At 39.6% G+C, this 25,055-nt stretch overlaps 1 protein-coding gene across 1 annotated transcript in view; it reads left to right on the top strand.

Moving 5' to 3' along the window:
- The first annotated feature begins 3,902 nt into the window (after positions 1-3,902).
- The window catches only part of LOC104397254 (chromosome unknown open reading frame, human C9orf3), a 170,106-nt gene continuing 148,953 nt past the window's right edge, over positions 3,903-25,055 (top strand). Inside the window, exons 1-3 of the mRNA XM_010007203.1 lie at positions 3,903-4,708; positions 14,953-15,119; positions 24,032-24,197. Of these exons, the coding sequence (XP_010005505.1) occupies positions 3,903-4,708; positions 14,953-15,119; positions 24,032-24,197 (1,139 nt within the window). The remainder of the gene's footprint in view (positions 4,709-14,952; positions 15,120-24,031; positions 24,198-25,055) is intronic.

The raw sequence follows: 25,055 nt of genomic DNA, 5'->3' as shown, positions 1-25,055 counted from the left end.
GGCTTGTATCGCATCGCTTACCCAGCCTGAATCGGTGTCTTCTTGTAGGACTTTAGTTTTAGGTGGTCTTAAAATGTCATTCTGCTCCGGCTTCTCAAAGCTATATAACAAGCTTTTCTTGCTTGTTTCCTCTTTAACACTTAAAATCACAGAGATGAAACTCTCAATAATAGATGGCATTTTGCAATTCATCTGAGGGTTTCAGCTTAGTTCTGTGTTGGGTCCTTTACCCAGAGTGATGTTTAGTTTTGCTAAGGTCAAGCTGGGTGACAGGTGGTTTGCCAATGTCAACATTGGAAAGAGAAGACTGTTTCGCTAATTCCAGCCTTAAGGAAGTATTTATTTCACATTGTTGCTGATATTTATAAATGACAGCTGCACTGAGTATAAATGACAGCTGCATTGAGTTAAAATCGAGCAGATTTCATTTGGGCACTTCCTGTGTAAGAGTATCTTCTCATTTACATTCTCCACCTCCTGAAAATCAGACACATGCACCCCCTATCTTATGTATTTTGAGTGGAAATACAATCCAAGGTAATTTTGCACCTCTTTAATGCTATTCAGCATTTCCACAGAATCACTAAGGTTAAAGGGGACCATTACTAATCACCCCAAGCAATGACCCTGCTCAAGCAGGGTTAGGTATAGCAAGTTGCCCAGGATCATGTCCACCTTGAAATAATTTTGTAAAATGAAAAGAAAATTAAAGTCCTTATATAAATGGGTTTTCTGTAAATATAGCAATTATGGATTTGTGGGCAGAGACTTGTAAACGTTTGGCTGCTTATATTTGGGCTTCATTTAATTATTTGGGTATCTGCTCACTACTGTAATACAAAGTGCTGAACTGAAGAGAGTTGATGGGGAATATCAAGATGCTCTTTCTAGCTCATTTGCTGATATGACTGTCTCAGTCTTTGGTTAATTACGTGGTTTTCTTCGGCAATGGGTATTTAAGAGCAGAAGGGTACTTGGATTTTTGGTGTTTGCCTTCTTGTTTCAGCTGTTTTATATCTTGACTTAGAATTTCAACTCAAGAGAAGCAACTTGCACTGCTGCTAACTTGTAGTTGGTAAAGGTCTTCCATTATACTTTTTATTTCTATAGTTTCCAGACTTAAAAGGAGGCTCCTGGAAAGGCACTAGTTTCTTTGTCAAGCAATAGTACTAATTGAATTAACTTCCACATTAAAGCCTCATTAGGACGTGTGCTAGTTTTCTTGTGAATGTGGAGTGAAGTCTGCAGCTCTTTTTGTATGAATTGGTTTACAGTAGTTTAGCAAATGATTCTGTTAGTTTGTTTAAGCCTGATTTTAATCTATAAGAGAAATAAAGCCTGCCTTAACAAAGCTTAAGATGGTCTAAGTATTTTTGTTAAGTGTATGGAATAAAAAGAAACTTGAAATTACTGGAAAGTATGTATGCCTATTACTTGATACTTGCACATCAGTTGATGCTGACGGACTTCTTGGTAGGATCTCTGGTTTAAGGGACTTACATTGTGTGAAAAAGATAGAAAATTTGATTTGGAAGAGGTTTCCTTGAAAGCAGCTTAAAAGGAATTAGTTCTAAACCTCTTGCAATTGTTAAGGGGAGTGTTTCTCCAAAAGCCTCATTTTAAAAAATTGTTTTTGTTTCTTTAAATGCTAAGGGGATAGTATTGAAGGTTTTAATTCTAACATCTGCATGTTGAAGGCAATTGAGTTAGCTTTTACGTACAGATGAAGCAAATCGTGCTTAACTGAAGGTGAAAAGAAACCAACCATGGCTTTAGTTTGCACTGTCTTTTACATGGGGATAAAAAGCTGGTGGTGTTTGAATGTGTGGCATCTGGATATTGGCCAGTGGCATGTAGGAAAAAATCTGTGGTGCTAAAATACTTCTACACTTTTTGAAGAACACTGTGAGTATGTAATCCAAACAAGTTGGTATCAGTGCTTCAGAGATCCTTGTTTGCAGCCCAGAATCTTAGCTTAAATAACCAGCTCAGCTTCATGTGCCAGGGTAGGAGCTGGAGTGAGTATGCATGGAGATTCCTGTCTCTGTTGACTCTTGTTCAGAGGGAATGAATGTGGCAGAACTGGAAGCTGGAAGAAATATTTTCAAACAGACTAACATACATTGGGTTTGTCTGACTGTCCTTAATTTTCTAGAAAACTCCATTTCTGTAAATTTCTATTTAATTGCTTTAATTGGCTGTGATTTCAGGGACTGAATTTGTGTACTGTCTGAAAAACAGAAAAGCTGAGATAGAATGGTCTCCGTCTTGGGGATTAATGCCTGCTACTTGTGTCAGCATTAATGTGTAAATAAGTTTTGTGTAGCTCTAATATAGCACAATAAAAAACATTGGTGTGTTTTGTAAGGCATTAGCCAGTTGATGTATTCCAATATTTGGAAGAGCTTTAGGTTGGGAATTTTGCAGGGCTTGGCAGATGTCAAATACAGAGTTGTAACTGCCTAGATTGACTGGAGATGAGTTCTCTTGATCTCTTATATAGCCCCCTCTGTTTTCTGGTGTTTTGGAAATGCATTCAAATAAACAGCTACAGTTGTGCTCTGAAATAAGGGGTGTTTTGTATATGCTTACAAAAGAGTGTGTTTGGCATAGACCTACATTTTGCCATGATGACATATTTTAGATGACTGCATTTTGCAGGTTCTTCCACAGTTGCGTATTAACAACGTAAGGCAGTCCATCACTGGCTGATACAGCAGGAGTGCAGTGAAATAGAGTACTTGGAATAGGAATAGATGACGCGGTGCACTCTGGACAGTACTGTGGCTTGTGCCATGATATTATGGGGTCTGATGACCATGCATCTTCTCCCCTTTTTAAAGTTGGTTGTTTGGTTTTTTTTTTTCCCCAACAAGTTCAGATGGTTTTCTGATTTCCTCATGTGGTTTGTTAGTATTAAGAGTGGAATAGTTAGTTGTTAGCAGTTGAAAATAGCAACCTTCTAGAATAATGGAACATCAGTATCAAGTATCATAATTGGTCATTGTAGTTTTTAATAGACTGTTTAAAGGTTTAACTGGACTGCTTCGTGTGACAGTTATTTTTACTTTCTTAGTGTACTAATCGTGAAGTGTGTATTCTCATGGCAGTTCAGATGCACAGTTTTTTGTTCTGAACTTTACCATGTTGGATGGGATGTTCCCAGGTTCTTCCCCTCTGCTATTTCATTTTCCTTTTAAATGTAACAACCAAACCCACACATTACTGTGTATTTCTTACCATGAAGAAAGATTGTTTGCTATAGATATTTTAATAAAATTTATCCTTTGATCTTGTCTGCTTTGCGAGCATGTTTTGTTTTGCCTGGAAGCTCTTTTCTCAGGTTTGCTTTCAGCGGTATATGATTATAATGTAAGCTGATGCATTCTGTATTAAGTGGAAAAACAATGTCATACAAGTATAATTCCATGAAGGATTACTTCTCCCCTATTTCCCATTCTTTGTGCCTTTTATGCAATTCTATTATGCACAGATGATCAAGAGTGACTCTATTCATGTTGGCCACCATCTGCTATTATTGTTTTTTATTCTTTTGCAACCATCTATCTTCTAAAATATTAAAACATATAACAAAACATTCCATTCTGTGAAGACACAATCACCTTTTCGATGTGCTATCTTTAATAAGGCAATTGGACTTTCATTCACTTTTATATATAGTGCATTTCAGAAACGGTTGTGAAGCAATGATCTGATTTATTTTTTTGTTTTGTTTCCTTACAGAAGGTGAAAAGTAGAGAAACTGCAGTTGATTCCAATACTGCAATATTAAACAAAATTATTTTTGGCACTGGGAGGCTGAATATTGTTGCTCTTTTTGAAGACATCATATGTAGGAAATGTCTAAGGCTTTGTAAAACTACTGGCCAATAGACTGGAACATGGAGACACAGCTAGACGCCATGAAGGATGACTTGCCCTTAATGGCCAACACTAGCTACATGCTTGTAAAGCACTATGTGTTGGACTTGGATGTGGATTTTAAAAGTAAAGTTATTGAAGGCATCATAGTTTTATTCTTTGAAACTGGGAGCCAGTACAGGAAAAGCAGCAGTACTGGCGAAGGCGGCTGCCAGTCACTGTTTGATGAAACCTGTAAAAGAAGGGCATCTGAACCCTACCACATCCGTGTGACAAGTGCGAGTGCCTCTTCATCTAAAATGGAATATTATGATTTTGCTGTCTGTGGTAAAGGTGAAGAAGATCCTTTTGATAAAAATGGTAACCGTAGCAACAAGGAACAGGCTTCTGGGATTTCTAGTTCAGAGGACTGCTGCAATACAGAGAATCATGGAAACAAGGATTTTGTGCTGGTATTGGACTGCTGTGATTTATCTGTGCTAAAGGTTGAGGAGGTAGATGTTGCTGCTGTGTCAGGCATTGAAAAATTCACAAAGTCTGCCAAGCTAGCTGGTGCTTCAAAGGAGTTGGAAGATGTCAGGAATCAGATTGTACATGAACTTGTGACTTTACCTGCAGATTGCTGGAAGGAACAGCTGTACCATTTTACTCGCTGCAGCCAGGCGCCTGGCTGTGGAGAGCTGCTGTTTACTACTGGCACTTGGAGCTTGGAGATAAGGAAATCAGGAAGACAGACTCCAAAAGACTTTCCTCATGCAATAAGAATATGGTACAAAACCAAACCAGAGGGAAGATCTATTACCTGGACTACAGACCAAAGTGGCAGGTATGTAACTATTAGCTGAAAGCTTGTAACGTGTTGATTGTAAACATAGGTGCAGGAATGTAGAATCATGTCATTCTGCACAACTCTGAAGATGATGAGCATCCTCTTCCATTTTTTTTCATTTTGTCCTTGAATGAATCCTGTTGCTGTCCCACATGAGAACAGACAAACTGTGCTCAGGAAACCCTGGTGGACTTGCAGACCTCAGGCCTATCTAAGTGATCATTTTTGCTCATTCTAAGTGGGAGTAAATAAATGTTGTGTATTGGAATAAGTGTGTGCAGAGGATAGGGAAGTGCTTTGTGTTCTTTTCCTTCCTGGTTTACACAACTGATCATACAGCATAAAAACCAGTATACATACTATTTATTAGGATTGTTTTACAACTGTCTTTTATCAATATTGTAGTAGGTTTAGAGATACAGTCTTTTCCTGTTTAGTCTCTCATAATGAACTTGTAAGTTGTCATTAATGTATTATGTGAAGTATGATAGTAAATGAACTGCAAACTGAAACTGCAAGAATGAGCATTTTATTAGTATTTGTGAAAGTACACTGATTTACAAAAATCTTCAAGTTAAGCTCTCTATAGGAAGGAAAATACAATCCACTCAACTTTTACAACTGTAATTTTTTTACTTTTAATTTTCAAAGCAGGATATTAATGGCTGTTAGTTCTTTGTGATACCTAAAATCAGAAACAAAGTTGGAAGATGAGGAGGAAAGTTGGTCTAATTGCATACTTGCTTTTTGTTCCAGAAGTAGAGATATACATGGTTATCTTTAATTTCAGTTATGCTAGTAGAAATGAAGAGCCTTCTCACTGGCATACATGGTAGGGAGGAAAAGAAAACACCTGGTAGTTAGGTAATTCTGCTGCTAAACCATGAGAAGATCAGTTGCTGGAATGTCTTAGTCATGTTCGTGACTTCCTTGTGCACTTTCCCCTCTGTTCCCCATGCCCAGTAAGTTATTTTTTGTATGAGTTTAGGAAATTTAACTCAATATAGTGTATTTAGTTATGAAAATTGTGAATTTTGATTGCATTCAAAGATAAAGCAATGGCCTGTGATAACATAGTATGTTCTTGTCTACCTGCCCCTTACTAAAGACTATTAGAATAACATTAGCAACACTCAGCTGGTTTATATCTCCTCTGTGTCTTGTCTATGTGTTTTGAGCATCTGAATGTTGTTTTTTTCAAGGGTCTAAATCACTTACATCTTTTAGTTTTGATCCTTTATTCCCTTTCCCTGCAAATAAAAAAATCATACCTACTTTAGAGACTTCTCATGGCAGTTTTACACAAACACATGCAATTCTATGAATCAGTGATGCAGCAGGAAAAGATGACTTGACATGGGTCAGGCAGTATGATGGTAGCAAATAGTCTCAAGGTGGTTTATTTTCATTCTTTTGTAGGGTATTCCATAAACTAATCACAGAATCACAGAATCTTAGGGGATGGAAGGGACCTCGAAAGATCATCTAGTCCAATCCCCCTGCCAGAGCAGGATCACCCAGAGCACATCACACAGGAATGTGTCCAGGTGGGTTTTGAACGTCTCCAGTAAAGGAGACTCCACAACCTCTCTGGGCAGCCTGTTCCAGTGCTCTGTCACTCTCACAGGAAAGAAGTTTTTCCTGAGATTCACATGGAACCTCCTGTGCTCCAGTTTGCACCCACTGCCCCTAGTCCTATCACCAGACATCACTGTCAAAAGCATGGCTCTGTCCTCCAGACACTCACCCCTTACATATTTGTAAACATTGATGAGGTCACCCCTCAGTCTCCTGCAAGCTAAAAGAGACTCAGCTCCCTCAGCCTTTCCTCATCAGGGAGATGTTCCACTCCCTTCATCATCTTGGTGGCTCTGCACTGGACTCTTTCAAGCAGTTCCCTGTCCTTCTTGAACTAGAGGGCCCAGAACTGGACACAATACTCCAGATGTGGCCTCACCAAGGCAGAATAGAGGCGGAGGAGAACTTCCCCTGACCTACTAACCACACCCTTGCTAACACACCCTGGATGCCATTGGCCTTCTTGGCTACAAGTACACATTGCTGGCTCATGGTCATCCTCCTGTCCACCAGGACCCCCAGGTCCCTTTCTCCTACACTGCTCTCCAGCAGGTCAGCTCCCAACCTGTACTGGTATATGGGGTTGTTCTTCCCCAGATGCAAGACTCCACACTTGCCCTTGTTGAACTTCATCAAGTTTCTCCCTGCCCAACGCTCCAGCCTGTCCAGGTCTCACTGAATGGCAGCACAGCCTTCTGGTGTGTCAGCCACTCCTCCCAGCTTAGTGTCATCAGCAAACTTGCTGAGGACACACTCTGTTCCCTCATCCAGGTTGTTGATGAAAATATCTAATAGTACCGGTCCCAGTACCAACCCCTGAGGGACTCCACTAGTCACAGACCTCCAACTAGATTCTGTCCCATTGACTACAACTCTCTGACTTCTTCCTTTCAACCAGTGTTTGATCCACCTCACTACCTGATCACCAAGACCACACTTGCTCAGTTTATCTATGAGGATGCTGTAGGAGACAGTGTCAAATGCTTTACTGAAATCAAGGTAAACCACATCTACTGCTCTACCATCATCTATCCAGCTAGTTCTTTCCTCATAGAAGGCTACAAGGTCCGTTAAACATGACTTTCCCTTGGTAAAACCATGTTGACTGCTCTTAATGACCCCCTCATCCTTGTTATGCCTAGAGATGGTGCCAAGAACAAGTTGTTCATCACCTTTCCAGGGATGGAGGTGAGGCTGACCAGTCTATAGTTACCCAGGTCCTCCTTCTTGAAGACTGGAGTGACATTTGCTATCCTCCAGTCCTCAGGCACCTCTCCTGTTGCCCACAACTTACCAAAGATGATGGAGAGTGGCCTAGCAATGACCTCCTCAGCACCCTTGCATGCATTCCATCTGGACCCATCGATTTATGGCTGTCCACATTGCTCAACTGATCCCTAACCCATATTTTACCTTTATGAAAGCTGTGATAAGCAAGCATAAATACACAATTCTGTAGAAGTGCTAGTGCTAGCATATGTTCTATAATTAAAAGCATCTTTTCAAATGCAGTGTTCAACTGTATCACAGACATAACTAAACTGCATTGGTCTTAATTTGTTTCAAATAATCCTGCATTTCTCCAATGTGCAGCTGAAGCACCTGAGGTAGATAGCCATTAGAAGAATACCCAGGGAGTTGGTACCTAGTGAAGAAATAAAACAGACCACAGTTTCCTGTTTAAGTAATTTAATGTTACTGAAAAAGCAAAAAACCAGTTGAAAGGCTCTCCTGAACAAATTGTGAACAAATTGTTTTGTAGACCTGTCTCAGGACTCTGTGTCAGTCTGGATCTCACTGTCATGGAGACTGGCACAATTCCTCATAAATTTTTGCCTTCAGATAAAAAGAGATTTTTTTTTTTTTTTGAAATTGGTTGTTTCAAGCCTGCCTCTCCTTAAGACACATAGGTTTTGAAATGCAAATTGTGTTTGAAGAGAGTAGTTTCAGTTGTTCAGATGACAAGAGCTATTAATCTATTTGGCTACTTCTTAAGACAAGCTCTTAGAAGCTCATACTCTTTGACACTGTAGTCAACCAGACTGTGCTATGCAGTATGTTGCATATAGTAAGGACTAAATAAAACCTGTATAAAAGTATACTATTAAACATAACATTTTTCATTTTTTGCAATTTTAAAATTTAGTTCACAATTTATATTCCTTTTTCAAAGAAATTGATTTTTTCATAAATGTTCTAAATTTGAGAATATTTATAAATATTCAAGGTAGTAGAAATGTGCCAGGCATGTTTCTTGAATATTTAGCTAAAGCTGAAGTTGGATGTGAATTCTTCAGCAGTGATCTCTCATTTCCAGGACATTACACATAGAAATCCACATTTATGAACTTTCTGTATAAGGAAGTATAATCTGGAAAAAATCTATTTGTAAGTATATGTTTCTGCTGTCAGTCACAACAACGATATTTTCTAAAAATCAAGAATTGGACATTAATACATTTTAGTAGATCTAATGTTCTTAAGTTGCAAAACAGTTAGCAAGAATTCTGAAACTGTTTTGGTTTATATAGAACTTGCCAGAGAAGCAAAATGTCACCATTTTGTATGGGAAGGATTGCTATCCAAACATCAGTCTTCAAAGTTTTGATTTAGAATTGTTGAAGTGTCTCATCTTTTATGTCCTAGTGAGGTTAAAACTGTTCTTTGAGTCCTTAGTGATTGGTACGTAGGAGAACTGCATTTCTCTACTGTGAGCTGGCATTTTGCAGTGGCTATTGCCTGGGTATTGGCTATAAGTCACTCACAAATTACTCTCATATACCTGGGTATTTTAGACCATATTTAGAACATATTTGCAGTAGGCCTGCAAAAAAGAGGGTAATTGTAGTGATTCCCAAGCTAGATTGCACAGTTTCTCCCTACTTAGTCTGAAGTTTTTCTGATTACCCTTGAAGTTCAGCATAATGCTTTGTGTTTTTATTTTGCCTCTGAAGTGTACTAAGAATATAGCATCAACGACGAAGCTAATTTGTACTAATGAAAAACAGGAGGGAGAGCTAAAAAGGAACGAGCAAGTAACCTACCAAAATACACTTAGTCAAAGAGCCTTTCTTCATCTCTCTAAACCTGGATGCTCATTCTCTCCACCACAGTTATGATGATATAGGTGGGTGTACAGCTGGGTGATAAGGCATAACAGGGAGCTAATCTAACTGAAAATAAGCATGGGGAAGAGAATGCTTGGTAGGAGTTGTTTGGAATATGGTAGTGAAGTTAGTTTTGCAGGTAGAGTTACCTGTTTCACTAGTAATACAGGTTTGTGCCAGTGTAACCCTTTATGTGTAGCCTTTATGGAGTCTGAGGCATCCACTGAATTTTCATAATATATTTTATATTTTAAAAGCAAAGTTTTCCAGGGCAGAAATTGGAAAAATGAATTAGATTTTCAACATTTCAAACTGTGAACTGGAAAATGTGTATTGAAAATAGATGTTTGTTTTTCAGTGGCATGAGTTAGCATAACTTTGTGCTTTTGGATGCTGGAAATTCAGAATGGGAATAAAGAGATTGTTTTTCTTCAGGGGCAAGGCTTTTGAGAATAAGATACTGCAGAATCTAGGCAAGGCACAGACTAAATCCTAAGTGACTACCATCAACTGTAGGGAATTCTCTCCTGTTACTTTGTGTAATTTTGTTCCCAATGATGAATGTGTATAATTGGAGAAGTAAAATTAAAATTATTAAAAAAAAAAAGAAAAAGAAGTAGACAGATGTTGAATAGAACTGATTTGATGTTTCTGGAAATGCAGATGGCAACAAACAAGTATTTCTGAAAAACTGAAAATAGCTCCTCTGAATTAGTCATCCTAACTAAAAAGAAAGGCCATGATAAATGAGGGTTTTTTTAAATGAACTTAATACTTTTTGAGAGTTAGAGCAAGTTTCATGGCCTAGCAAGACAAATGATACTCAAATGTGGGTAGAGCAAGTGGATGCTGAAGTCCCAGAACAGAGGAAGAAAGAGCTGGGTCCTCACAGAGGCACTGCTTACTGGAGTACAAGGGGCAAGGCTGATGATACTCCTTCAGAAAAAATAAATACAAAAAGCAAGTTGCTTCACTAAGATGTATAAGTAAGAGGACCATATTAGATCAGAGGAGGCTGAGAATGAAATAGCATTATAAAAAAAACAATTATCCATGTAAATAATAGAAGTCTACTGGTTTTAATTTTCAAATCTAGAAGGAAAAGATTGAAAAGCCAGTGATATAGGGAATGAAGAGTCAAACCAGCCCTTGTGTGCTTGTGAATTGGCTGCCCAAGAAACCAAAGCAACCTTTTTTTTTTTTTTTCAGGATAGAGCTGAGAAAGTCCAGCTGTATGACAGTTCATATCCATAGCAAAACTGTCTGCTGTTTTTAAAGACAGAAGCTTACAAGAGGTTGGAGTGTTTTGTTTACTGCTAGGGAAGTAATTCACAATTGTTTTCTCTGCCAATCATCGCTTATTTCCAGTCTTTGCTACCATTTATGCAGGAGCTATGCCTATGACATTAAATTTTGTTTAAATGCAGTCAGATGATACATCCTAAGGTGTTAAAGAAGTATTAGAAGATATGCAAGAAATTGAATACCTAAGGGACTGGTCAGATGTGTAACTTGAAATTTAGGAAACTTTCTCTGAATGACATTGAAGAAGCTGTTAAACATATTGCAGTTGCTAAAAATACAGGTCAAAGCAAATAAAAATATTTTTAGATGTAAAGCAGGAGCATAGAAAGTAAATAAATTTATTTATTTGGAGGAAAAAGGTAACCCCTGTCTTAGTCTTATTATACTTGTTTCCAAGTGATGACTGTACTTGACCAGGCTTTCTCCAGTTTTCTAGCTCCTTTACTGTGTGGGTCTTCATTATAGTGACTTGTGACCTGCCTGTGTATATATCATTAACATGTTTTAGGGAAAAAAGCTAGTTCTCATTGATTGACAGTGTTTATAAAACACTTCATAGTCTGTAGGTAAAAGTTATTTCTGAGAGTGCAATTACATTAATTGTCTTGGTAATGAACGTTCTGTCTTTTGTGTTGTCGTTGCAACAGCATTGCAACACTCTTCATAGTGCTGTTCTGCCAGCCTGTTTTCCTAGTCACTTCCCTCTAAAATTTCTTAAGGATATGAAAATCTCCTATATTGCTCTTCAGACTGGGTTGTACCAATGGTATCCAGCCAAACAGCCTTCACAAATGCATGATAAATATTTGATAAAAAATACACATCAGCAGTCATTAATCCCACCTTTCCTTTCATTCATGTAAACTCCACTAGGATCCCTTTTTACAATACTGTGTATTTTGATAAAATTTTCATGAGTAAGGAACCATCCTTCCCACCCCCTCCCAACACACAAATGTTTTATGGTAAATAATATGTCCAGAATATCTTGGCTAGTATTGTGAGGAGGAAGCAGAATGTCCTAGAGGTGAAAAAGCAAGCTCTTCCTTTCCTTTGTGAGCTCACTGCCATGCACTGTTTCTTTTTTGTGGAAGAAACCTCAATTATTTTATATATATCAAAGTTGGTAACAGATTCAGTTTAAAGAGATTTATTCCAAAGATATTAAACAATTAAATATTTATACAGATAAATGGTCTTTCACATATAGCTGTGTATTGTGTTTTACTGGGTTAAAAACTAACCAGTTGACGTTTTCACCACTGCAGTTATCTGTTGATAATTTCACTGGATGTCTATGTCCTGCTCTATTTGCTGACAGACACAGCCAGATTATTCTCTTCTTTTTGTGTGCATTAACAATATGCCTACTGAAATGGCAGTTTCCAACCATGTTTTGCTGAAAGATCAGCCAGCCTGCATTAGTTAAGCTGCAGTGACTTAACTGTGCTATGTAAATCTTGTTCCAGTACAAGCCCAGTACCACATGGAGCACTGGTCTCCATTTGAACATTGAGGTGTTGGCCGCAACTGTTTGAGTGTGTCTGTCCAGCCAATTCCTTATCGAGTAGGTGGTCCATCCATCGAATCCTTTTATTTCCAGTTTAGAGATCAGAGTGTCATGCAGGGCAGGGTCAAATGGTTTGCACAAGTCCCGATAGACGATGACAGTTGCTCTCCCCTTGTCTACTAATGCTGTGACCCCATCGTAAAAGGCTACCAAATTTGTAAGGCACAGTTTGCACTTTGTGAAGCCTTGTTGCTTGCAACCAACCACCTCCTTAGCATGTGCCTTAGCAGAGCCTTGAGAACGATCTGCTCCATGATCTTGGCAGGCACAGAGATGAAACTGACTGGCCTGTAGTTCCCTGGGTTTTCCTTTTTTCCTTTTTTGACAATGTGAATTATATTTCCCTTTTTCCTGTCAGTGGGAACTTCACCAGTCTGCCACCACTTCTCAAATATGATGGATAATAGCGTAGCAACTTCATATGCCAGTTCCCTCAGGAGCCACAAATGGATCTCATCAGTCCCATGGACTTGTGCACTTTAAGGTTCTTTAGATGTTTTTGAACGTGATCTTCTCTGACAGTTAGTGGATCTTCCTTCTTCCAGTCCTTCTCCACATCTTATGTGACCAGGTCTCTGTTTCCTTTTTGAGAGGGCCTCCATTTTCCCTAGTCACGTACCTATAGAAGCTTTTCTTGTTACCCTTGATGTCCCTGGCCAGATTTAATTCTATCAGGGCTTTAGTTTTCCTAACCTGCTCCCTGGCTGCTTGGACAAGTTCTTTGTACTCCTCCCAGACTACCTGTTGCTCCTTCTTAATCCATGCAAGCCTCCTGATATTCTTGACTGTCTTCCTCTTTTTGGAAAGCAATGCTTCTGGGCTTGGTGGAGGTGATCCTTGAATATTGACCAACTTTTTTTGGACTCCTCTTCCCTGCAGGGTTTTATGCCATGGTACCCTACCAAGCAGATCCCTGAAGATGTCAAAGTCAGCTCTGCTGAAGTCTAGGGTAGTGAGCTTACTGCACATCATCCTTGTTGCTCAAAGGATCCTGAGTTCCACCATTTCTTGGTCATTGCAGCAAAGGCAAAGGCTGCCCTGTCAACCAGCCCCATCCTTCTAGCTGAGAAAAAGTTCCAGCATAACACCTTTTCTGGTTGGTTCCTCTACTACTTGGAGAAAAGATTTGTCATCAGTGCATTCCAGGAATCTCCTGAACTACTGGTGCCTTGCTCTGTTGTCCCTCCAGATACTGGGATGGCTGAAATCCCCCATGAGGACTAGGGCTTGAATGTGAGGCTGCGTCTGTCTGCCTGTAGAGGCCCTATCTGCTTGGCCAGCCTGGTCCAGTGGCTTGTAGCAGACCCCCATTATGATATCTTCTGCCCCTGTCTTCCCTTTAACCCTCACCCATAAGCTCTTTGTCAGCTCCCCATCCATCCCCAGGGTCCAGCTTGTCACTCATGCAGGGGATGACACCCCCTCCTCTTCTCCTCTGCCTGTCCTTCCTAAAGAGCTTATACCCATCCATTCCCATTCTCCAGTCATAGGAGCCATCTCACCATGTCTCAGTGATGCCGGTAACATCATAGCCTGCAGGCTGCACACGTCTCTGTAACTCCTCTTGTTTCTTTCCCATGCCATGTGCATTGGTATGGAGGCATTTAAGTTGGGCCCCCCTTGAAGCTGCCTTACTGGCTGGGCTTACATTCTCCTGTATGTGGCTGTTCACCCTGTGATCCTTCTCCAGGCCCAGGGCATCTGTTATTGGCACTGGCTTCAAAGTGGTGGCAGTAGGGTGGATTGAGGATCCCCTTGCCCATCAACTCTAGTTTAAAGCCCTCTTTACTAAATTGGCAAGCCTAAGGAGTAAACCAAGAACTATTATGCACCAGCAATAGCAAGCTAAGAAGGAGTTAATGATAGACCTTGTTGCCTCCTCAGCTGTGTCTAAGCTGCTAAAAAGAAATCGGCTGGCATGAAATACTGCAACTGGAATTAGAAAGGGTCAGAAGATGAAAAGGATGCCCAGGAGAGGGTGAGAGAAACTGCAAGGACAATGCTACCAGGAAGACTGCTGTGTGAAAAAGTGAGAAGGAGGCAGAGGCTAATAGGGAAGAAATCCTTTCTTCTCATTATATGTCCTGTGGTTGAAATTCTGAATGACAGGTGAAATTTGGCATTACCTTACTGCAAATGTAAAAATACTTACAAAATTACTTACAAAAATTACTTACAAATGTAAAAATATCAAGATTTATGGAGGCTTGGACTAAGGAAGGGTCAAGGCTGCTCTAAGTTTGGCAGATCCTCCAGGTTGTACAGAGAGATAAGATTAATGATAACAAAAGCACTACTGTGATAACAACAGGGAGGTGTCATAGATACGGTGACGCCCTGCGATGGCTTTTTCAGAAGATATTCAGAAGCCTTATTTGACCTTATGTATTTAGCTGAGAGGTATTGTACGAAGCTGTAAGGCTTACGTGGAGGGGGAAAGACTGGAGTTACTAGTTTCTGCTATATGTAAGAGTTATTGTGGTAATCTTGCTTTTTTTCATCCTATCTTACGTAACTTAGATTGTACTTTGATTGGTTCATGCCATACAAGTTTGAAACCTGCATAACTGAGGTTAAAAAAAACCCCACAGCTCAGTACGACACTAGGTTTGATTTCAGAGAAAACTGAATTCAGTCTTTATTATTGTAACTCTAACTTCAATCTCTTTTCCTTCCATCAGGCCATGTGTTTATACGATGGGATCTCCAATAAACAACAGAGCCCTTTTCCCATGTCAAGAACCACCTGTTGCCTTGTCAACATGGCAAGCCTCAGTCCGAGCAACTGCAGACTTTGTTGTATTAATGAGTGGTGAAAACTTAGCAGAACCAGTTCAGCTTCGAGAAGGTGAAACATATTTTCTATAGCAAATTATTTTCAATAATTTTATAATTGGAAACATAGCTTAGTAAATACATGATTTTTGAAAAAATGAAGTTCCTCAGCTTAAAAGCACTTTACCTGTCCATCTGTAGTCTCAATGTCAGTTTATGGAAAAGTTGCCTGCTCAAAGCTTCAAGACCACTTAGTAAGAACTTGAAGCATCCACATTTTGCTGTTTTAATTCTAATTACTTTTTTCTGTGTTTCTATTCCTTTTACTTTTTCCAGACTTAGACTTTGTCATAAATTGGCCATGTTTTAATCTCTCTGCAGTTGAACATTTAATAGATGAAGTACCTTATCAGGCTCTTGACAACTTCAGGCCTTTGCAGATAGTTAAATTTGAGTTTTAGTTCTTCAGTCCAAATATGTCAATAATTAGAAGCTGTCCTTTTCTCTTATCTGTTTCCTGAAGCATAAGAAACAGATGAAGAATATAAGGTCACTGCACTGAAAATCTGGTCTTTGGGGCTTGGGGTTTGTTTTTTTTTGCATTGGTAGATCATAACTTGTGGAACAATAAGCAAGCAAGCATTTTTATTCTGTATTGGTTAAACTTCTCTAAACCTCTCTTTGACAGACACGGAGGTTTTTAAGGCAGTTCTATGTGTAATAATACAAAGTATGTCTTGCTCCCTCTAGCTTCAAGATAATCTGTAAAGCAGAGTGTTTTCTAATGTTCTGATGAGAAGTAGCACATAGGGAAAGGTACATATTTGGTGTTTGTGGAAAAAAAATAATCCTCTCTTCCCCTTTAAAGAGACAAGTTTGTTATGTGTGGAGGAAGAAAAAGTATGATAGTAATCTTGATTTGAGACCATCAGTTAGTCCATTTCCATGGAATTGTCTGAACATTTTTGGCCATATGTGAAGCCTGTTTCAAGCCTTGTCTCTATAGTTGAAATATGGAAAACTGCCATGATGAGCTGCTCAGATCACTTGGACAGTAATACTGTCCTGTTTTGGCATCAAGAAAGGAAGAGTGCTTTTGACTTCAGACTAGAAAAGCTGCTGTACCATCATTGTTTAGTTAGTTTAATCTACACTTAGACCTTGCTAATGAGTTATTGCCACATCAGGTGTGTGAAGAAGGTGTTTATGTGAATTTCTAGAAATAGAAAACTTGGAAGAAGTTTCAGGCAGTATAAATTGTCATAGGTCGGTTAAAATTTATACTTTCTTAGACCAGTTAGCTAGTTGAAAAGGCTGTATTGTGAAAAAATTACTTGTTTATTAATATTTTTTGTTGTTACAGTTTAAAATTAAAAATTTATACTTGAATAAAGTAAAACTTGTTGTGGGGAAAACCACTTAAAAATGCCATTCATGGAATGTTGAGAGTGATATCAAGGTACCATGTTGTTAATAATAGACCACTAGGGCTTAGCCACCCAAAGTCAGCCTTGTCACGCTGTGGCTAACATAATGGGCTTTTGTTTAAATCCTTGTAGTTATTACAGTGTGTCAGTTTATGTTGGCAATTCATGTGCCACTTAGAACTTTTATTTGTTTTGAGGTTTTTTTATTTATTTGGAGGATTTATTTGTTTGGTTTTGTGTATTTTTTTTGCTGTTGTGTATGGTTTTTTTTTCATTTGTTTGTTTTAATTTTCTGAAGGCTAACCCAGTGTGTTTCTTTTCCTAAGAACTCTGTTAAAACAAGATACACTCTAAGAAGTCATTAATGGAAAGGCCGATAGGGAAAATATTACTCATTTTAACTTCACTGTGCTATATGAAGTGGTGACTGAAAGTGTGAAGTGAACTGAGAAGAACCAAAGGTAACATTAATCCTGGCTCTTTTAGGAGGCATGTGACAATGGCAAGTTTTGTGCTGAACTTTAGTGAACAGAAGAGAAGCAGCAGGAACACATATTGCATGTCTGCCCTTACACTTTTCCTTCCACCTCTCCTCAAGATACAATTCCTGAGAGTGTGGAAGTTACTGCTTATAGATTTATGCAGCACATAGAATTATTTATACTTATCTTGATGTCATGAAGCAAGGGTTCCTGTGTTTCTTTAAAAGTAGTAAGCGTTGTACTCCAGTAACTCTCAAAGATTCAATTGTGGGTGAGACCCTCATTGTCTTGGTGCTTGTATACGGTAGGGAATGACAAATCAGTGTTAGAGAGCTGTTCAGAAAATGTACTAAAGAGATATAGAGGAAAGAAGGGAAAGGAGCAATACTGTGAGGAATGTTTTAAGAAACAAACCCAAGGCTCAAGTGGTAATCTGAAGATTTGAAGAAATTCTTAATTAATTTAGGAATACAAATTCATATGTTTAATTAGTAGGACTTCTAATTATCTGTTGTGTTAAATACCTTGTCCCACATAGACTTTTATCTTAGGCAATTATGCAGGGCACATGAAATCTTTCAACTTAAATTTTTCTCTTTGCGCTTTAAAAAACACACCTGGAAGGCTTTCAGGGTAGCTTATCCTGTCATTGGAAATGAAGTGAGGCCATGTTTGTTTGAAAATCCTGCTATGTCACTTACTCAAGTACAAATGGTAATAATTGAAGTGTGACCTGAAAGTGCTTAAAAATACCGTGCATTCTTTATGGAGAAGAAAAATCTAGCAGAAAAGTGCAGTTGACAATGAGCTTTGGGAGAAAGCTTTACAGGGAGCTAAAAACCTTTTACTCTGTGTGGGTGTGTAATGTGAGCTTAAGGATTGGATTTGTTTTTCAACACTTTCAGTTTTACTTTTTTTTCAGCAAATAGCAGGTGTAATTTATTTAATCACAAACATTGTTACATTTGTTTTGATGCATGTTCAAGAAATAGATAGCCCAGTGTGATATACAAGTAGACATTCCAGGACTCCAGTGTGAAATCAACCAGCCTGCTTTTTGTGTGGTTACTCTGCCATTGTGCAGTCCCTGATCTTGTTTTGCCTTCCCTAGTTCCAGGGATAAGTTGTATTCTATTATTGAAAGGAACTATGGTGCTAGAGAAGTCACTGCTACTACTCTACAGCTAACATCAACAGCAGTTGCTGTTGTTTGGACTCACTTTTCATAAGGCAAAACAAAGGACTCCACTACATCTTGATTGATCTCTAACATGTATCAGAAAATTCAGTGTAGGAGTTGACAGCTCATCACATGCTACTCATCCCTCTGAGCCAGTGCTGAACCTAATGCTCTGGCATGAGTTTTAGGGCGCTCTGTGGGAAATTCCAGCTTTCAGATGAGATCAAAGATCCCCTCAAATCACAAAGAGTTGGGAGAGCTGAAGGGTTCTTAGCCCTGGTGCTCCAGTCAAATGGTAGTTTTGACATAACTACTTACTTAGCTGTAGTTTTATACCTCTACTTTGTGTATCATATGCTGTGTGGGGCTAGCTGTCTTTTTCCCTAGAGGTAGCTGAGTTTTGTGGCTTTTTGTAACTCAGCGACATAATTTGTATTTTGTGCTGTTCACATTTTTGCTAGTGGAAATGAGGGAAAATATACTAGTAAGTAAAAATACTCTTTAAGGTTCTTGCATTAACAGCTGCTGACTCTCAGGTGTTTCTTCAGTTCTAATGGACTCCACAGAACTCAATCATTTTTAATGGTTTCAGAAGATAAGAGAAAGGCATTAAAAATTCTAGGAAGTAATTACATCTTTCATCATTATTGCTTCAAGTAGAAGAAATAAATGGCCTTTAAATGGTTCTTTTGCACTAGTATAAATAGATTATAGTTTTTTGCCCTTGTTAAATGTAGTTCTAAATTTTGCATGGGATGTCTTCCAGTTATACTTCATAGAATAGCTGATTGTTACTGCATGGTTTGTACAGTTACAACATGATAGATTTGCTTTGTAGAACAGAAAAAAAAATATTCTGGAAAATTATTTTCAGAATTGCCTGTAGACAACATACTTTGAAAGTATTATAATTGCCTAAATAATTATGCATAGGAATCAACTTGCTTTTAAATTAAGTCTGCTTGTAAGGAGAGGGTATAAACATTACAAATAAAAGCACTGGGGTGCTCTTCCTCTTCTTTTCTCATGGAGTAAGTCTAGTCTAATTTCTTGTTCTTCCCAAAGTGTCCTTGCTAAATTTGAAAATGTATTAGTGGAACAAAATGCTGGTTTTGTAGCACAGAGTGGTATTTTTGGTAAAGAAAGCCATCTCCCCGATTCAGCTGCACTGTTTTCTCTTAACCCTAGGGTTGGTACTGTCTCCACGGTAGCCTGGGGAAAGCACAGGGCATCCCGGGGAAGGATGAGTGAAGCGGGGACGAGTGGATCTCATGATCCCAGTCCCTGGGATAGATCTGAAGGTTACAGATGAAGTAAAAAAACAAAACAAAACAGTAAAGCAAAACAAAGTGCACTGACCTTAAAGAAAGGAAGTGAAGTCACAGGAGAGAAGGACAGGCTGTGAGACAGTCTTACCAGTAGTAAGAAAAGAAGACAGAAGATAAATGAGGGTTAGACTATTCAAGACAGTTCTTCATGGATGCTTGCTGTAGAGAGACGTTGCCAGTATAAAGACCATTTCAGTCACTGATCAGTGGATGTGCTCTATCACTTGTCATGCCAGTGCATGTGATTTCAGTTGTTGATGACAAATAGCTATAGGATAAATATATGGTTACCCTACACAGTTATAGAGCATGAATGCAAGAGACATCTAAAAGCCCTGTTGCAAATGGATTGAGCCCCAGTTAGGTGTGTAGAGACAGTATAAATCTGGAACTCTTTACATCAGGAGTTTAATACTTCACAAGAATACATTTTTGCTGTCCTGAGTGACCTCTATCTCTCAAGGTGACATTTGCTTGCCTTGGCTCATTTGTGGCTTTGGTAAGTGAATTTTTTAAAAAAAGGGGTGGGGGGCAGAAATTTGCAAAACAGCTATCCTCTTTGTTCTTGATTTGTTTGGAGCAAATAAGTGCCTTCTGTTTACATACTGATGAGAGGTTAGGAAAATTCTCCGAGTAGTATATGTTCACCTGACAATATACGCAAAAATGGTTTTTGATGGTAATGATGAGTGTTGCAAAAGTGGAATGAAGTGAGGAAGTGTAAGGGATTACTAGGACGTATAGCAGGCAGGGCTTTATCTGCCTCTTAAAAGACTTCACAAATAGTATTTGTTGTTTTGTCATACTAAATAGGAGGTGGAAGATTTGTTGTTAAACAAAGACAGTAAATAGACAGGAATTATCCATGAACCAGCAGTGTGCCCTTGCTACCAAGATGGCCAATGGAATCCTAGGTTTTATATAGAAGACTGTGGCCAGTAGGTCGAGGGAGGTCATTCTCCCCCTCTACTCTGCCCTGGTGAGGCCACAGCTGCAATACTGACTACAGTTCTGAGCTCCACAGTTCAAGAGAGACAGGGAGCTACAAGAGAGAATCCAGAGGAGGGTGACAAAGATGACTGGGAGACTGGAGCATCTCTATTATGAGGAAAGGCTGAAAGAGCTAGGACTCTTTAGTCTGGAGATGAGAAGGCTGAGGGGGGAACCTTACAAGTATCTAAAGGGTGGGTGCAAGGAAGATGGGGACAGGCTCTTCTCAGTAGTTTCCAGTGTCAGATGAGGAACAACAGGTACAAGTTGAAACAAGTTGGAAGTTCCATTTAAATATGACAAAAAACTTTACAGGTGACGGACCACTAGAATAGGCTGCCCAGGGAGGGTTGTGGAGTCTACATCTCTGGAGATATTCAAGACCTGCCTGGATACAGTTCTGTGTAAAGTGTTCTAGGTTATCCTACTTTGGTGGGAGAGTTGGACTAGATTATTTGTAGAGCTTCCTTCCAACTCCAGCAATTCTGTGATTCTGTAAGAAAATATTTTTCTGCTTGTCCTTCCTGTGAGCAGCTTCACTTTCAGTGGTTATTAAGGTAGGCAGCCCAGAGATGCTTAGATGCACTTGTTTATTTACTTTCCTCTGTGCCTTGTGGCCTTTACTGGATTGTTTTTGTTTTGTTTTGTTTTCCTTTTGATAGTGTTCCACAGCCCTGGCCAGTATACTATTTGAAAGGACCAAGTATTAATGTTCTCTTAAAATAACTGAAGTTTGTGTGTTTCCATAGTTGCCACAGCTACAGTAATTTACACAGGATTCAGCAGGTTTTAGGTCAATCTGAGTCTTTCCAAGTATAAATAGCCCATTGACTTGGTGTAGTGGTCAGGGTGAACCACAAACCAGAGGGCAGAACTGCTCTCTGTTACCACCCTCCCACCCTCCCAAGGGAAGACAGAAGGGGAATAAGAAAGAGAGACTTAAAGATTGGATATTGAACCTGGAACAAGTTTACTGTAACATGAAAAAGAAAAAAAAAAAAAAGGAGTAACACATCAAGTGAGGATCAGATCTATAGACGTATATACAGGTACATACAAAACTGATCTTGATGGTCACAGGAATAGGTGGGTGAGTGTCCCTTGCTGCAAGGCTGCTTCAGGAGGGAGGTCCACAGCTCCTCACAGCACCCAATAGAGTTGGATTCTGGAGAGCACGTGGCCAATTGAAAAGAAAACTGGAGCCTCTGACCAGCACCAGTTGGAAGCAAGAGAGGTGCAAGAAAAAGAAACTGAGCTTCTGGCTCTCCTGGCTTTTATAGAGTATGGCAGTAAGTGTGAGATAATATTGACCTCTCTCTGCTCCGACCCTCCCGGGTCCTTTAGGGTCTGAAAGAACCCTCTCTCTAATTCCTCTTACAGTTGTCAACAATTTGCCTGGTCCCCTCAAACCATAACACCTATTAGTATGGTATAGTAGCTGTATTTCACAGAATCATTGGATTTGGAAGGGACCTCTAGAGATCATTTAGTCCAACCTCCCCACTGAAGGAGGGGAGCTCCCCTTGAGCTTTATATCACACAGGCAGGCCTTGAACCTTTCTACAGAAAGAGACTTCACAACCCCCCTGGGCAGCCTGTTCAGTGCCTTGCCACCCTCACTGTAAAGAAGTTTTCCGTCATATTTGGTTGGAACATCCTGTGTTTCAGTTTATGGCCATTGCCCCTTGTCCTATTGCTGGGTACTACTGAAAAATGTCTGACTGCATCCTCCATACACTCACGCTTTAGATACTTATAGACATTGATAAGTTCTCCTCTCAGTCTTTTCTTCTCTAGGCTAAACAACCTCAGCTCTTTCAGCCTTTCCTTTTAAGAGGGATGCTCTACTCCCCCAGTCATCTTTGTTGCCCTCTGCTGGACTCTCTCCAGCAATTCCCTGTCTCTCTTGAACTGTGGAGCCCAGAACTGGATGCAATATTCCAGCTGTGGCCTCACTAGGGCAGAATAAAGGGGGAGAGTGACCTCCCTCGACCTACTGGCTAACTCAGCCTAACGCATCCCAAGATATCGTTGGCCTCCTTGGCCACCAGGGTGCATTGCTGGCTCGTTGTTAACTTATTTCTATCAGGACTACAAGATCCTTCTCCTCAGGGCTGCTTTCTACCAGGTCAGCCTCTAACCTATACTGGTGCATGGGGTTGTTCCACCCCAGGTGCAGGACCTTACATTTGGTATTGTTAAATCTCATTAAGTTCCTCTCTGCCCAGCTCTCCAGCCTGTCCAGGTCCCTCTGAGTGGCAGCACAGCACTCTGGAGTGTAAACCACTCCTCCCAGTTTTGTATCGTCAGGAAACTTGCTGAGGATACACTCTGTCCCCTCTTCCAGGTCATTGATGAATATGTTGAACAAGACCAGACCCAGTATTGACCCCTGGAGAACACTGTTGGTTACAAGCCTCCAATTCAACCCTATGCCATTGATCTTGACCCTCTGAACTCTGTCCTCAAACAACTTGCAATCCACCTCACTGTCCACTCATTCAAGCAGCACTTTCTGAGTTTCCTAATGAGAATGTTATGGGAGAAAGTGTCAAAAACCTTGCTGAAGTCAAGATAGATGACATCTGCTGCTCTCCCCTCATCCAGCCAACCAGTTATGACATCATAGAAGGCTAACAGATTGGTCAAGCATGATTTACCCTTGGTAAATCCATATTGACCACTTCTGATAACTTTAAATTCTTCAGTGTATTTAGGGATGATGTCCAGAATGATGGATAACTATTTGTGACCAAAAGTGGGAGCTTGAACGTGACTCTTAAACTGTACCCTTTTTAAAGGAAAAAATGAAAAACCTAAACAACATTTAGATTAATGGAAAGTACACTGTCCTAAAGCATCCTCCAGTTTATCCAAACGTGATCATACATACAGTCATCCTATACTGTACTCCTTGTCTTTCAACACTGTGTTCCCATAATGATAATACTTAGCATCTTTTTACCTTTTAATTGACTCTTTAGTCTTGTTTTAGCAGCTCCTGGATTATCCTGACCAAAAAATTGACTTAGGCAATATTCTGTCTGATTCTAAACTTTTATTTCTCCCTGCCTGTTTAGCACATCATGTACCTCTGGATAACTAAGGCTACTAGTATTTTTTGTCAGAACCTGCCTATCAGTTTGGTACTGTCTAAAACACAAAAGAAAATATTATATTCTGTGTGACATAACACTGTTAAGGCAAAACCACAGGGTGGTTGGTCCAGGGTTGAAAGAGTTGAATTTTAGTCTTTGTATTATTGGATTTCATGTCTGATTTAACAGTAGGGTCGCATTAAGTTGCATTAATAGCATCCCACTTATGGATGATTTGTTTACAGGTAAAGCCTTCAGCAGGTGGAGGAAAGTTGCAGATTTAAGTAAAAACTACTGAATCTGTGGTGGTTATATATGACTGCTCTTACGTGTCTTGGTAACATTATTTTTCTTTCCTCAATAAAAATGCCAGGATTTAACATGGGAGGTTTGGCCCAAAATCTCAAATACATGAAAATGTCAAGTACTGAATGGATGATGTGACTGATGAGTCTGTACAAATGTTCTTATTTTTTACAGGTGTCTTGAGCTGGCACTACTATGTGACTATGCCAATGCCAGCATCCACCTTCACTATTGCAGTGGGGTGCTGGCAGGAAGTTAAACAGCAGTCACAACAGTCCTTCCCAACAGCTATGCAGACAAACACTGAGTTTTCTGTGCAATCTTCACAAGCTGGTTTCAGGTTGGTTTTTAGAATATTGTTAAAAGATGAGATACATGGGTAGCATTACTCAGTGGAATGTGAAAATGTCATATTAGTCATATTAGTACAGGAATCAAAATAGAACTTGTTTAATCTGGACAGAAAAATCTTGACAGGAAAGTAATTCCAAAGGCATTATTTCATGGGTCAGGGTGTGGTTCCTTTTATGTGAAAACAAGCTGTGTAGTGAGCAATAGAGTTAATAAATCCCAGTGTCCTCTGAATTTGCATCCTATATCATATATCTCTTAGATCAGACCAGATCCTCCCTTGTTTCTTACAATGCCTCACTGTAAGATCTTTCATATTGGTCCATTTTGGGTACCTACTATGATACTGGTTTGTGTTTATTCCTCTACTATTTATACATTTTTAATGACTGCCTCTATAGTAATATACTGTAGATCATAGAATCACTGAATAGTTGGGTTGGAAGGGATCGTAAAGATCATCTAGTTCCCCCTCCCTGCCTTGGCAGGGATGCCTCCCACCAGACCAGGTTGCTCAAAGCCCTATCCAACCTGGTCTTGAATGCTTCCAGGTGTGAGGCATCCACAACTTCTCTGGGCAACCAGTGCCAGTGTCTCACCACCCTCACAGGAGAGAAATTCTTACTGATTTCTAACCTAAATCTACTCTCTTCCAATTAAAAACCATTACCCCTTGTTGTAGCCCTACCTCCACTCCCCAGCTTTCATGTAGGCCCCCTTCAGGTACTGGAAGGCCTCCCTGGAGCCTTCTCCAGGCTGAACAACCCCAACTCTCTATAAGCATTTGCCTTCTGCAAGTTGGGTGGTGTGGCTGGAGGCCTTTCCAGCGAAGGCTGAGAGAAAAATT

The sequence above is a fragment of the Chaetura pelagica genome, unplaced genomic scaffold (genome assembly GCF_000747805.2).
Source record: "Chaetura pelagica isolate M959 unplaced genomic scaffold, ChaPel_1.0 scaffold40, whole genome shotgun sequence".
Classification (NCBI taxonomy): domain Eukaryota; kingdom Metazoa; phylum Chordata; class Aves; order Apodiformes; family Apodidae; genus Chaetura; species Chaetura pelagica.
Note: the sequence above shows the minus strand (reverse complement) of the source record. Positions and strands in the feature narration are given on the sequence as shown.